This window comes from Lolium rigidum, chromosome 7, assembly GCF_022539505.1.
Source record: "Lolium rigidum isolate FL_2022 chromosome 7, APGP_CSIRO_Lrig_0.1, whole genome shotgun sequence".
NCBI classification, from domain to species: domain Eukaryota; kingdom Viridiplantae; phylum Streptophyta; class Magnoliopsida; order Poales; family Poaceae; genus Lolium; species Lolium rigidum.
In genome coordinates this window covers 66,036,035-66,049,755 of record NC_061514.1, presented here as the reverse complement: position 1 = coordinate 66,049,755, position 13,721 = coordinate 66,036,035, and the positions used below count along the sequence as shown (strand labels likewise).

Sequence of the window (13,721 nt, the reverse complement as noted above, 5' to 3'; positions counted from 1 at the left end):
ACTACCCTCCAGTGCGAATCTGGCTCACATCCATTGTCCGCTGCTCTCTCTGTGGGAGTGTTGAGGGCGCTGATCACATTTTCTTTACCTGCTCTCCGGCACTCTTAGCTTGGAGTGTTATGAGAGAGTTGCTTGGGTGCAACAGGAGTCCAGCCTCCTCCGCTCAATTTTTCGCGATCGTCTCTAACTTCTCGGGTAGTTTTAGGCGGTTAGCGTGGGTCTTGTTTGTGGCCCAATCTTGGACGCTTTGGACTTGTAGAAATAAGCTTACCATTGAATCTAAAGTTTTATCTCACCCTGCTGACATTGTGTTTAAAACTATGCTTTTTCTACAGCATTGGATGCCGCTGGCGAGAACTAAAGATCTCCCTCACCTTCGGCGGGCCGCAAGCGGATTGAAGAGGATCCACGCCATGCTGCTTGCGCCGGCGCCTTAGCCTGTGGTGTTTCGGTTTGTTAGGGGAGGCCGACCCCACCGTTTATCTCCATATTCTGGCTAAGCTGTATGCCGCAGCATTGTACTCGTATTGTTGTGAACTCGTTGGGCTTTATTAATTTAAAGGCGGGCACCTTAGTGCCTATTATCTAAAAAAACAAGCTCTGTAACCAAAATATTCTCATCTCGCGACCGCATCGTCCCCCGCGGGCGACAGGGCCGCGCCTCCGTCGCCCCTCGTCTCGTGCCTCCCTCCTCCTTTTCTCCCCCGCCGTCGTCGGTGTGCGTCGTCGGGCAAGGCCCGGATGGCGCCGGCGGTGGTGGCCCCTCGCTCTTCCCCTCTTGGTCTGCGCCTACGCGGGGTAGGTGCAGTCGGGTGGTGCTCCTCGGCCGGCGGCGGTCCGGCGTGGCGGCGTGATTCCCGCACGACGGGTGGGAGGAGGTGCGGTGGTGCCGTTGTTGGCGGCTGAGCAGCACAGGCGGTGGTGCTAGGGCGGGCTGGTTCGGCCCAGATCTGGGCCCAGATTGGGGCCCATATGGGTTGGACAGGCTGTCTGCTCCTGGCGCGCCGGTGATGCCCCTGGAGGCAGAGAAGGTGCGACGGCGGTGGCTGGGTGGCGGCGGTGCTCTGGCCGGCCTGCTGCAACATGGCCATGGGGACTTTACGGGTGCGCGTAAGGACCCGGCCGGGCCAGGCGGGCCTGGTTTGACCTCGATGCCATGTCCGGTCGGCTACCGCGAAGGCGGTGGAGGTAGTTCCCTCCCGCGCGGCTGAGGCACTGCCACCCCCGACCCGGTTGCCTCTCTTCTCTGCATCTAGGCTCTGCTCCGATGTCCATAGCTTGATGGCGAGGATGGCTTCAAGACCGCGGTGGCGTGTGCTGGTGGGTGGCAAGCTAGGTGGAGCACGTCGGATCGTCCGGGTTTGCGGTTTTGGTGGGCGGGAGAAATCCTAGTCGGCTTGCCCGACACCGACGCGGTAACGCCTACGGGTGTCGCCCTACCTTCCTGAAGGGCATCGGTTGTCCCTCTTCCCCAATCCCTTCAGCGTATCGGGGGAAACCCTAGGATTAGTCCGGGCAGCAACGGCGTTGCCATCGTTTTCCTTGTTGAAGGTGTTGCTTGATATGCGGCGTTTCAGTGTGCTGGGAGTGTGGTGGAATTCCTCTGGAGGGCGCAGCGGTTGCGGGTCATCTTTGTTCTTGTCAAGCTGCTAGTGTTGGCATTGTTTTCTTTTTCCTCTTTCTCTTGTGTTCTTTTGGGCTTTGGTTGTGCTACGGCTCCAGCGTGCTTGTTGTATCGGTCGGTTGCAATATTAATATAGCGGGGCGAAAACCTGTTTCAAGGAATGCACCTGATTTAAAATTATGTGGCGGAGGCGAACACCTGCAGCCGCCACTCTAACATCCACACCTGCCCCAAGGCCATGCACCCAGATGAGTCGATGACCAAGTGGCCCGAGCGATCAAATACAACCCTCTAACACCTCAACACAACACGAAAGATACGGGAAACCAGAGCCGCCGCTCCGACATCCACGCTGGACCAGGGTTGTGCACCACCTATCAGCATTGCCGTTCGGGGTTCTCTTCTATACACTGACTGTTGGATTAAACTATAGAGAAGATTGTGTTATAAACCATGAACTGTGTAGCCGAGTCCAATTTCGACCCTAGATTACGATCCCATCCATATTAAACTTAATATTTTCCGAAACTGCTAAGTTTCGATCGCAATTATGTGTCTACAATAAATTTAAGGGATACATAACTTTGGGGAATTTTGTGGATTTATAATGTGCAAAATTCATCAAAAAGCATGGCCGCTTGTGTCACATGAAAAAATAACAAGAGATCCCCGCCTTCCGGCCGCCGCGCGTGGCGGAGCAGGCAGGAGCGGGTCTCGGGCCTTAAACGCGTCCACCGCGGCTCTCCCCAGCCACCTTCGGTGGTGAGGGGCGCCACCACCGCTGGAAGGCCAGCAGTAGCGGCGGAGGAGAGGAGGCTACCAAGGGGGGCCGGCGGCGGCGCTTGTGTCTCCCCCCCCTCCCCCCTGAGTCGCCTGCTGCGGGCGACGCGAGGAGCGGTTTCGGTTTCGTGCAAGAGATAAATATATTCATCTTGTCTACTCCCCAAATTTAAGCATGGCAAGATTCTGTAAAATTTTGTACAGAAGGTAAGGTCATAAATTTGGTTAAATTTTTTAACGGTTTCGAACCAGGAACATTCTTTAAAGTTTCAAAAGATTTAGAAGCAAGGTAATTAATTAGTTCAAGGTTGCAGAGTGGTTTTTATGTTCCCTGGTTCTAGAAAATCTGAAATAATTCACAAGTTGGAGAATGCTATGATAAAATGAAGAACATCGTATATATGATCATCTATGTTTCATGCACGATTTCATAGTTCAGGATTCAAGTAGGATCAAGTCACCACTACAGTTCGGTATACAAAATAGTATTTTCCCTGAAATGTAAATCCAGCTAGAATGTAGAATTTAGAAAGACCGAAAGACGCTTTTGCAGTCGTCTTAATGAGAAGACGATGAGTGGGATCCCATTATGCTGCAATTTCTATATCGAGTCTACTGTAATCAAGCAACGGCCTAATGCAGACAATCAACATCTGGCAGCTATGACAGTGCGGCAGAAACAGAACTGATTGACACTTCTAATTAGCAAAATTGATAGTTTGAAGGAAGAGTTTTGCTCAATGTTGAAGGAAGAAGAAAGCTTGTCAAAACAAGGACCCAGTTTATTGGGCGTGCATCAACATCGGACTCAACCCCTCCAAAAATTGGCAATATCTCAAAGCTTAACCACATATAACAAGAGGACGCGGTTCACAAGCAACGAACTGGAAGTATGGCAGAAACGCGTGGAGTGCTTCCTTGTAATAGCAATGTTGAACTAACTCGGCCCTCACATCGCACTGGCCAATGGCCATCCATATCTTTCAGGCGTGACGATGTAAACAGCGATAGCCAGAAAAGTATTACTGCAGTAGTTATCAAGCAAAGAGCACTGTGTGCACACGCACGTAAGGTGGATGGAAACTACTCCAACTTGAGCTAAACCTGACAGAATTTTCGTTTTCTTTTTGGTTGACAATTTAAAGCTGACAGAGTTAAGCTAGCACGAAAGCCTAGATTAAGCATGCTTGAAACCATTTCTGAAATAAGCTGAGACCAACTAGCACTGAAATGTATATTGAGCTAGTTACTACGATCCAAGAAAACGCGTTAAAAATCATCAAGATGAAAGAGATTGAACATCCTATACAAAATATCAATGAGAAACCCGTTTTTTGTATGAAAATGACAACCCTTTCTTGTGGAAAATTTTACGAGGACATCACTATCACTAGTAAGATTTCAGCTGGTTGATTCTAAAGAATTGGTCAGTTGATCCCTTCCTACAAGTATTTCACCTTTATTGACCCATCTGTTTAAGGCTTTAAGCTAAGATGAAGAACCGGCCAGAATACCCCAAAGCTAAGGCCGTAGTCCTACCGTGCACATTGGATAATACTGCAAGAAGACATCACCATCACTAGCAAGCTTCCAGTGGGTTGATCGTAAAGAAACTTTTGGTTGATGCCTTCGTAAAAGTATTTCACTTTTAGTGACCTAGTTTAAGGTAATTGAACAGGCCAGAGTACCCCCTAAGGCCCTAAATACAGCTAGACCGTACCATCAAGTGAGCCAGCGGGTCAACTTCTAATTGCGCCCCATCAACTGATCAACTCCCTGAACCCACAAAGCTTCCAATCTTGCATAAAGAACTTCCCGCCAACTCCTAGTCCCTTCCACCCAACAACCAGAGAACAATAATAGGCGCTCAAATATATATTTAAAGAAACGTTAAACCAAGAAACACGTAAATCAGAAGCCCTCAGAATTTAAACCTCCATAGAGGACAGGACAGGCTCAACACCACCAGGTCTCTCTGGTCGTCGTCTCCACGTCCATCTCCTCCTTAGGAATCCAACCAACGCACGACCGAACAGACCAGCCACCGTTGGTCACCGGAGACCATGTCGAACGCCGACGTGGAGGGCGGCGGCCAGGCCAGGGCGGCGGCGCCGACGACGGGGATCAAGCCGCCGCCGGGGAGGTACAACGTCGAGGGGCAGCACGCGCCGGTGTCGCCGTTCTACTACGACCACGCGGAGCAGCACGAGCGGCGGCACCACACGTGGCTGGTGCCGCTGGTGGTGCTGGCGAACGTGGCCATGTTCATCGTGGTGATGTACTACAACGACTGCCCGCGCAACGGCGCCGACTGCATCGGCCGCAGCGTCCTCCGCCGCTTCTCCTTCCAGCCGCTCAAGGAGAACCCCCTCGTCGGCCCCTCCGCCACCACGTAAGCGCGACCGATCTCCGGCTACCAATTGTTTGGTTCGTTTATAATTCCAATGGTTTGTAAACTCTAAACCGGCGGCGGAATCATGGTGCTGTACTGCTGTGCATACAGGCTGGAGAAGTACGGCGGGCTTGACCGGTACAAGGTGGTGCACGGGAACCAGGCGTGGCGGCTGGAGACGAGCACCTGGCTGCACGCCGGCCTCATCCACCTCGGCGCCAACATGATCAGCCTCATCTTCGTCGGCGTCCGCCTCGAGCAGCAGTTTGGATTCTGTAAGCCCCCAAAAACCCACGTCAACCTCACCGTCACCGACGACTCCGTCTAGACCGACAAGGTCACGCATGGCGTGCGCACGCGCACGCTCTTTTGTTTTGTTTTTGACTCGGTTCTGCCGCCTTCCTCTTGTCCTGCAGGGAAGGTCGGTCTGGTCTACCTCATCTCGGGCGTCGGCGGAAGCGTCCTATCGGTTCTTTTCATCAGGAATGGTGTCTCCGTCGGCGCCTCCGGCGCGCTCTTCGGGCTCCTCGGAGCGATGCTGTCGGAGCTCATCACCAACTGGACCATCTACTCCAACAGGGTACCGTCCCATACCCCCTTGCTCTCCTGAAGTATTTGCTTCAGTAATAATTCACCTTAACATGCAATGTCCTGACGCCGAACGCACCGTGGCAGATTGCGGCCATGGCGAACCTGCTCATCATCGCCGCCATCAACCTCGCGATAGGGATACTCCCCCACGTCGACAACTTCGCGCACATCGGGGGGTTCGTCACCGGCTTCCTCCTGGGGTTCGTGCTGCTCATTCAGCCCCGGTTCGGATGGTCGTCGCAACCCTTTGGCGCCAAAACCAAGTCAAAGTACACCGCTTGTCAGATCGTTCTCCTTGTTCTCGCCGTCATCCTAACGATTGCAGCGTAAGCAATTTTTCAAGATAATATTGTACCACCTTATTCAAATTCTAACAGAAGGCAGTGCGCGGTTTGTCTGGTAACTAATCTGAAGCCAATGCATGTTACACAGGTTTGCTGTTGGATTGCTGATGGTGTTCCGGGGAGTGAACGGCAACGACCATTGCAGCTGGTGCCACTACCTTAGCTGCGTTCCTACATCGAGCTGGAAGTGTGACAACTAAAAAGAAGAGATGAATGGCCTCCCACAGCTGTGCAGAGAACATGCTGGCCATCAAGATAATTGCTTCAGTTTATACTTTTGGTTGTATAGAACTTTTGCCCCCATCTGCATTCTTTGTTCCAAGAGGCGTTGAATATAGTAACTCCGATTGTACATGTTAAAGCTCTGTGCACACTCTGCTTTATTTGTGGCAAACGTTTATTCTTTGATTTCACATATTCAGTTGCATTTTGCAATGTTCAGACTAAAACTGATCATGCTTGAAGAACGGATCAAGTTTGCATCGCGGAATGCATTTGGTGCGATCAGTATGCATCGCGGAATGTTCAGACTAAAACTGATCATGCTTGAACATGAATGTTATCATTGCCATCCAAGTTGTGTCAAGATTTAAGTCATATCCTATGCAACTCGAATGAGGTCGCAACATCAAACATGGATGCAGTAACCACAAACTGAACATACCATACACAATTTTCACAAGGGACAGTCAACCTCTAAAGAATATCAATCCGAAATTTCATGCCAAACGGAAGAGGGGAGAGCCACAAAATACATTGAAAGAATCACACCACACCTAAGTACCTAATTCATTACTAAAGAACAAACAATGTTGTAGAAAATAAAGCTATTTCCTGTATTAACCTGATAGGTGTTAATCCATCCACCCCATTCCCCGAAGCACTCAAAATTAGGGGAATCTAAAGGGGAGGAGAAGAGAAGTTGTAAGCGTGGATACAACTAAACTATCCTGATGTTAATGGTAGCTTCCAAAATGTTTTCGTAGCTACAAGTATTTTTTCAGTACTACCTGATTCAGGCTCACTATCATGCACCTGGGTAGTCCACCGAATCGACTGAGCTACCTGTACAGCCCTGTCGATCATATCTGGGGAGTCCCGTATAACAGCAGTTCCTTCTGGGCGCAGTATGCGGTCCATCTCCAACATGACATCAAACAGGTCACATCTGACAGAAGTAGAGATGGAATCATTAGCTCTTTTAGTTCTTACCACCCATATAGTAGATGGTGCTTATCCCATCAAATAAATGTAAAGCTTGATCACATAACTTGTATATTGTATCAGTTATGTGCTACACATATACAATTACCAGGTAACACCAGTTCTGAGTAATCATTGCGGTTTGTTATAGATTCAATAAGCTATGACTGACTGATCCTGCATATTTCTTATTTTTATATTCCTGTTCCAAAATTGCCATAAATGGACTGATAATTTCCGTATGATGCTACTTGGTTTGCGCTGAAATTATGCTGAGTGTTTCAGGAACTGATACTACTGTGAAGGCACAGAAAACTAGGACAAGTTAACAATACTAGATCATGTCAAGTTTATAGTTGGTCTACCTGCTCTTTCCAGACTTTGGGTCGCTTATCAAAGAATTGATTCCATCAGCATGAATAAGATCATAGGTACGAGGATATGTTGAGAAAGGCTCACACCTGGAAACAAAGGCATACATTAACCACATATCAGAACAACAAGAACATCGCTTAATAGTCTATTCGTGTACATTTCTCAATCTATTGACTTAGTAGGTGAAATGGTTACCACATAAAAACTTGATAGTTGGTCAGACAAATAATACGAGCATGTTATGGGTGGTAAGCGAACAGATCTTGCACAAAGCACCAACATAAAAGCCAAATATTGTTTTTTGTCCAGCAGCCATCTAATGTTTGACATCTACTAGAAGAGGTAAATATCCAATATATAATTATATATCAACAATACCCAGATATTGTTTTTTGTCCAGCAGCCATCTAATGTTTGACATCTACTAGAAGAGGTAAATATCCAATATATAATTATATATCAACAATACCCAGATAATTAGATCACTGTGAATGCTATAGCAGGCCCAAGCAATTCCTTACACCATATGCAAGCTTGATGGGTTCAAAATATGTAGTAAATTGCAAAAGGTGGATGAAGAACCCAAAAATAATTTTCTAGCGTTTGCAAAATTACCACAAGCAAGCAGCAGAAAAGTAAGATGAACATGGTATCTAATTTGTAATGTGGAACTCAGTGATGTGGTCAACAATCAACCAAACGAAAAAGAAGCACATGAGCAGCAAGTCATTCAATATTTCTGTAATTTGTACAAGGTAAACAAATTAAGTATTTTACACTTACCAGTCATGATAAACTCCAATGAGGCCCCTGTCATATATTACTCCAAGTGTCAACGGTTTTTGACCAGGAACAACGTTCATAACCCACACATCATCGGATGCTACAGCAGCCGCCAATCCTCCAAAGAATGCACTCATGTCCATGACATTGCGTATGTGTGCAGTCCCAAGCTTCACACCAAGCGATGTCTTGTAATATGATACTCTTTTGACCCACTTCTGAGTATCTGCTTCAAACAAGCTTGCTCCGCCATCCATCAGGGAGGTCCTAGCAGAAGGTTTAGACAACCTATCTGGCCACTTATCAATGGAACCGACAGCTATTTCTTCCGCAAGAGAAACTTTAGTAATACATTTCTTCAGTTTAAAGTACCTGCACATGGTTAAACCCTATAATCAAACAAATAAAAATACACAAAACACTTTCTGGGTATTGGGAGCTAGAAACAAAATTTTCAAGGAAAGGAAAAACCGATAATTTTTTTATTACCATGCTTCATCTGGATCATCATCAGTACTACACAAATCAAGGCCAAATTCATTTTGGTTAGGAAGACATGAAGCCTGGTTAGGTTTCTTCCAAATGGCAGTGTTACCATCTACAGTAACCAACTTGTAACATAAAGACTGTGTCATTGCTTGAAGTTCACTCCATTCCTTCTCTTGCTTCTTCCACTGCACAGGGGTCCGGATATAATCAGGTATCCTCCTGGTCTAAGTAGACGGTCAACTTCAATCAAATAACTGCCATCTGCCAGTTTGTACATGTCAGGTAGAGGGAGGGAAGATGTGCATGTCGAATGCAGAAGAAAATCACTACTTACTGTAGGCAGTAAAAGGAATCAAACATCGGGAGCAATGAACAAAATCAAAGGACTGTGCTGGAAATGGAAGACGGCGTGTGCCCAACATCAAAAGAAATGCAGGAATTCCTCTTTCCAACGCAAATTGTATTTGAGACTTATGTGAATCTCTTGGGGCGAAGGAAAGTGTCATGATATTCTCTTTGAGCAGAAACCCACCAAAGCTAGCAACCTGCAAAGAGAAAAGACAACTGTAGCCAATTTACTTGGAAAACAATACATAGACAGTTTCATCTTAGAGATTAAACTATTACCCCACAACCCATATCAAGGCCTGTCCTCAGGAGGCCACTTTTGAGTGGAACATACTGGGCAAGCTTTTCAATGTATTGTTCAGCTCCATCAGGAAACATAGTTCCGCCACCAGGAAAAATAAAGTATGAGCCTTCCTGCTTCATCCACCCTTGATGACCTTTTCTTTCGGCAATCTTACCATAAGGCATGTTATCATGCCATATCTGCATGAAGGACAATAAATACAGCAGTAAGTTCCAGCAGAGCAAGAATATAACTAATCTAAATCCTGTTAATGCACACATAGTAAACCAAGACGCGATATCTAAACTACAATTTGCAGTCCAAATGTGCATCCCTGAATTTTGAAGTCCCTGGTCATGCTAGCGGAGTCGCTTGCTTAATATTCTCTTCCGCACTAGCACTAAAACTGTTACAGCTAAAATGAGGGTGTGTATTTCACCTCCTAATCCGAAAAATCGTATCCATGAAAAATCATCCTAGCCAGTACTTGACAAATCCAGAACCAATCTAGCATTCTAGAGGTCTAGAAATCATCCAGTAACTTTTGCTGTATAACTGCATTATTTTGAACATGCATTGAATCAGAAAGTCATGCACATATTAACCACTCAGAGCCTGAGATGCAAAAACCTAATAATTAGCTAGCTCCATGCTACAGCTACATAACAAATCGAAGCAACACACAAGCCATGACGACACTATGGATACATAACACTGTCTACGCTATTATCCTACACACCGTACCCACCTTAAAACTTAAACCCAAACTGATCTGCATCTGCACAGTTCTCAGATTCAAACTACTCGCATTTTGCCTCCCAAAAGACAAGCAACCAAGTCCTACAACAGCAGTCTGAACACACCTAATCAGGGGTTGTTTTTTAGTGGAACAGGCAGTGCGGAGAGCACGAACCTTGTGGAGGCTCTCGGGCCAGGGCACGGGCACGCGGTAGCCTTGCGGCGGCGGTACGAGGCAGGCGGGGGCCTCTCCGCGCGCGGGGCAGTGGCGCTCGCGGTAGTAGTTCATCTCGCGGCTGAGGCGGGAGCTCCGGCGCGGGTCCTCGCAGGGGAGGAGGTCCACCTCCGAGGCGGCGCACGGCGGCACCGCGCCGGAGAGGGCGGGACGGCGCGGCGTGAAGACGAGCGCCAGGAAGACGACGACGGCCACGAGGAAGACCGCCCAGACGGCGTCGAGGAAGGACCACTGCCACTGCCCGCCGCCGGAGAGGGCGGCGCCCCGGCGATGCGGCCGCAGGGAGCTGAGGAGGCCCATCGGGAGGCGGCGAGGCCGCGTGGGTTCGATCGAGCGATGGGATCAGGCCATGGAGAAAGGTGGGTTTAGATTCGGAGCTTTATTTCGGGCTTGAGCTTCGCGTATTGGCGTGCTCGTTTCGGTGCCTTTGCGTGACGAAGGGCGGCCGTGTGAGATCTGTGTGATGAGTGGAATTCTGTTTAGTAAAAAATAAACGAAATGTTCTTTCCTTAAAAAAAATACTTTCTCCAATTCAAATTAACTAACTAAAATTTATCTAGATACAGAGGTATCTAGTCAACAAGTACAACTTGATATAATTGTATCAAGATAAAATTGAGCCAATTAAGATGAATTGGAGGCGCGGTGCTTACTTATTTCATACTAGATCAGCTACAACTGATATAAAATGAAGAGAGTATAATTGATCAAACCTAGAGTACAACTTCCATGAAAAACAAAATATACATCGAAGTTTAGGTGGTGGTCATCTTCTTTCCTCCTACACGGGCCAATGGCACGGCGCCGCCGCCTCTCCGTCGATTGAGCCAGACAATAGTTGTTATCATAGATAGGAAGCCATAAAAAGGCATGGTCCTACAAGACAAGTGTTGTCGAGAAGAAATAGTCGAAGTTGTTGTAGTTGTAAGACCCACCAATCCAAGTTGTAACTTGTAAGACCCACCAATCCAAGATCATGTGCTCTAAAAAACTAACGAACTTAGATGAAATTAACCCGATGCCATTGTATGAGCCATGCTGATTTTCACCTAGAGTTGGGTTGCTATACACTCTAACTGCACACAATATAGCAGAAAAAAGGATTCTGGCCAGCCAAACCAGAGCCTTGGAGAAGAAATTGTCGAAACCGTTGCCTCCATTAGATCCACAAATACAAGCTACCAAACTAAAAAAACAAGAAAACAAAAACTCACAAGTCCCATGGCGATGCCCATATGGAAAGTCATCAATGTCATGATCATGCAGGACCATAGTCATGGATAAGAAACCATCGAAGCCGTTGCAAACGGCCACATATCCAAGATCTTGACATCTAAAACCAAAACTCACAATCCACACCGGAGGGGAGGTTGGAGGATCGAATTGCAAAAGCGATCCATCGTCGCCACCACATCGACAAACCCTAACCTCACCGTCCAAATAGGCCAACATGAATCTACGCAAAAGAGCCAGATGAAGATACTTGAGGACATATTATTTGCCATATGGGCGACATCGATAACACTAAGGAAGTATCGTTCTGTAGCGTACTAAAATCTGCAAAGCTTGCAGGAAAAACTAGACCTCCACCATGTAGATCGGGGCCAGCTGCACTCCCACACCAACGGAGCTGGCAAATGGAGGAATAGGGGCGGTCGCCTATCGTCGTGGGAGGGTTGGTGTAGCAGTGCGCACCTAAAACTGCATCTCCAGGTTGGAGAGTAGAGAATCGTTCATCTAATGCTTTAATAGCTGCTATCCGTGCGGTTGCTAGGCAAAACACACCTAGTTGTTAAGTTGCTACATGGTTTGAATGCAGCTTTGCTCGAGTTTCACTGTAATTTTGGAACACTTTCGCAGCAACAAGATTGATTCTCGAACATTAGTAAAACAGATCTAAGGAACAAGCTTGTCCAATTTGCGTTGCGGATTCGGCCCGCTCGATAGTATCAGTGGCTACTTGTTAAAACAGTTTGTGCTTCATTGGTGCCATAGTCAGGTTTTGTAAAGCATGGAGACACCTTTTTTTATATGAACATTCATTTCTAAGAAAACATTGTGAACATTTTATTTTTAGGATAAAATGAATGTTAGCACAAATGTATCCACCAAAAGAAACAGATAAACAGGAACGATGAAGAGCACTCATATGAACCTAAAACTACAGGTACCAGAATGCTTCTTGGATTTAAAGCGAATTTTCAGAACATGGGTGCTTCTGAACTCGATTGAACTTACTTCGCTACTAAGCATTGTTAAAAAACTAGGCCGATTCAGCGATTACTAGGCCGATTAATCGCTACTAGGGGCCTGACCGTGTCGATTACCATTAATCTCTTGTGTTAATCCTTTAGCCCGATTAATTGTACTGAAAGTCCGATTACTAGATATGTTCCCGATTAACTACTGCACTTGGTAAAAAAAGGTTATAAACTTTTCAATGCATATAGCTAGTACACGCGCTACCCCTCCTAATAAAGTAGGTTTTGTAAAGCTCCCGCTTGATTGCAGCCTCCAATAGCTCGTCGCCAACTAGTTCCTTGCCCTCCCAGACCAGTTACTCTCAGTTTCCTAGATACAGGAGCTCGACCACCTTGAGTAGCTCGTGCAGGAGCTCAAGGGCGCCTTCATAGGTTAGGTGGTTGAGGTGTAAGAGGGGTCGTGCCCTAGCTAGGTAGGTGGTGGGAGAAGATAAACTTCAGAGGTGAGAGGATAAGAAGTGGAAGAAAGAAACGCAGCTTCGACTAGTGGATCCTAATTCGCTCGTGGCCTTGAAGATTAGGTCACGGAGGAGAAGCATACTTGTTTTTCTGGGATTTTAGGCTCTATAGAAGTAGGACCAGACATATAGAGGCTCATATACTATTATTTTTCTTATATAAATTGTTTTGTACGTGCTAATTTGTGTAGATTACACCGATTAATAGCCGACCGATTAAATCAGTTAATCGTCCGAATTTCGATTAATCGCTACTCCCAAACCGACCGAGCAGTTAACGATTACCGATTTCCGTACCATTGCTACTAAGTTATATAGTTATCTGATCCTCAAGTTACATAACTTTGGGGAGGAGAGAGTTTCCTTCAGACTATTTATTTAAAACTTGTCATTTTTTATTTAAGCTACATACATTTGAATTTAAGCATGAAAAAAGGCACGCACGCACATACATGCATGCATCCTTTATATGCAACAAAATTATTCTAATTTTTTTGGGAAATGCAATTACGGATTTTGGGACCGGCAATTTATCGCGGACTCATGATCCTAAATTCCACTAACTAACTATCTCTGTTTTTTTGTTGAGAAAAACCTAATTCTATCTTGGATTCAACTTCGTCGCTCTTTTTTTTAGGGGTACTACGTCCCTCTTTCGAACTGGCATTTCGACTTGCTCTACGGCTTCCAGTGACGAGGCCTTTTCCTTCTTTACACAGGTCAGAATGAGAATGGTAGCCGTGTATAGGGCCAGATCCGGCCCATGCGGTTCCTGAGTTCCGAAGTTCTTTTTGGAGGCCAACTTCTAAGAAAGCCT

The 13,721-nt window shown here is 46.6% G+C and overlaps 2 protein-coding genes across 2 annotated transcripts; one reads left to right on the top strand and one right to left on the bottom strand.

Moving 5' to 3' along the window:
* The first annotated feature begins 4,258 nt into the window (after positions 1-4,258).
* Positions 4,259-6,144, top strand: LOC124674504 (RHOMBOID-like protein 2). The gene is made up of 5 exons (XM_047210549.1): positions 4,259-4,796; positions 4,908-5,071; positions 5,213-5,376; positions 5,472-5,713; positions 5,820-6,144. The coding sequence occupies exons 1-5, from the start codon at positions 4,468-4,470 to the stop codon at positions 5,929-5,931; spliced, it is 1,011 nt and encodes a 336-aa protein (XP_047066505.1). The 5' UTR covers positions 4,259-4,467; the 3' UTR covers positions 5,932-6,144.
* Positions 6,145-6,375: 231 nt separating this feature from the next.
* LOC124674503 (probable pectin methyltransferase QUA3) lies at positions 6,376-10,621 on the bottom strand. Its single transcript, XM_047210548.1, is given in 8 exon segments — positions 6,376-6,899; positions 7,300-7,395; positions 8,093-8,464; positions 8,582-8,777; positions 8,780-8,842; positions 8,916-9,126; positions 9,209-9,412; positions 10,126-10,621. Coding segments are annotated over 8 exon segments (1,725 nt in total). The 5' UTR covers positions 10,486-10,621; the 3' UTR covers positions 6,376-6,676.
* Between the last annotated feature and the right edge of the window lie 3,100 nt (positions 10,622-13,721).

What these genes read in the sequence shown, in the direction of transcription:
- LOC124674504 (XM_047210549.1), top strand. Translation starts at nt 4,468, where the DNA reads ATGTCGAACGCCGACGTGGAGGGCGGCGGCCAGGCCAGGGCGGCGGCG. An exon ending in GTCGGCCCCTCCGCCACCAC is followed by an intron (nt 4,797 to 4,907) that starts GTAAGCGCGACC and finishes CTGTGCATACAG; the next exon opens with GCTGGAGAAGTACGGCGGGC. An exon ending in CGAGCAGCAGTTTGGATTCT is followed by an intron (nt 5,072 to 5,212) that starts GTAAGCCCCCAA and finishes CTTGTCCTGCAG; the next exon opens with GGAAGGTCGGTCTGGTCTAC.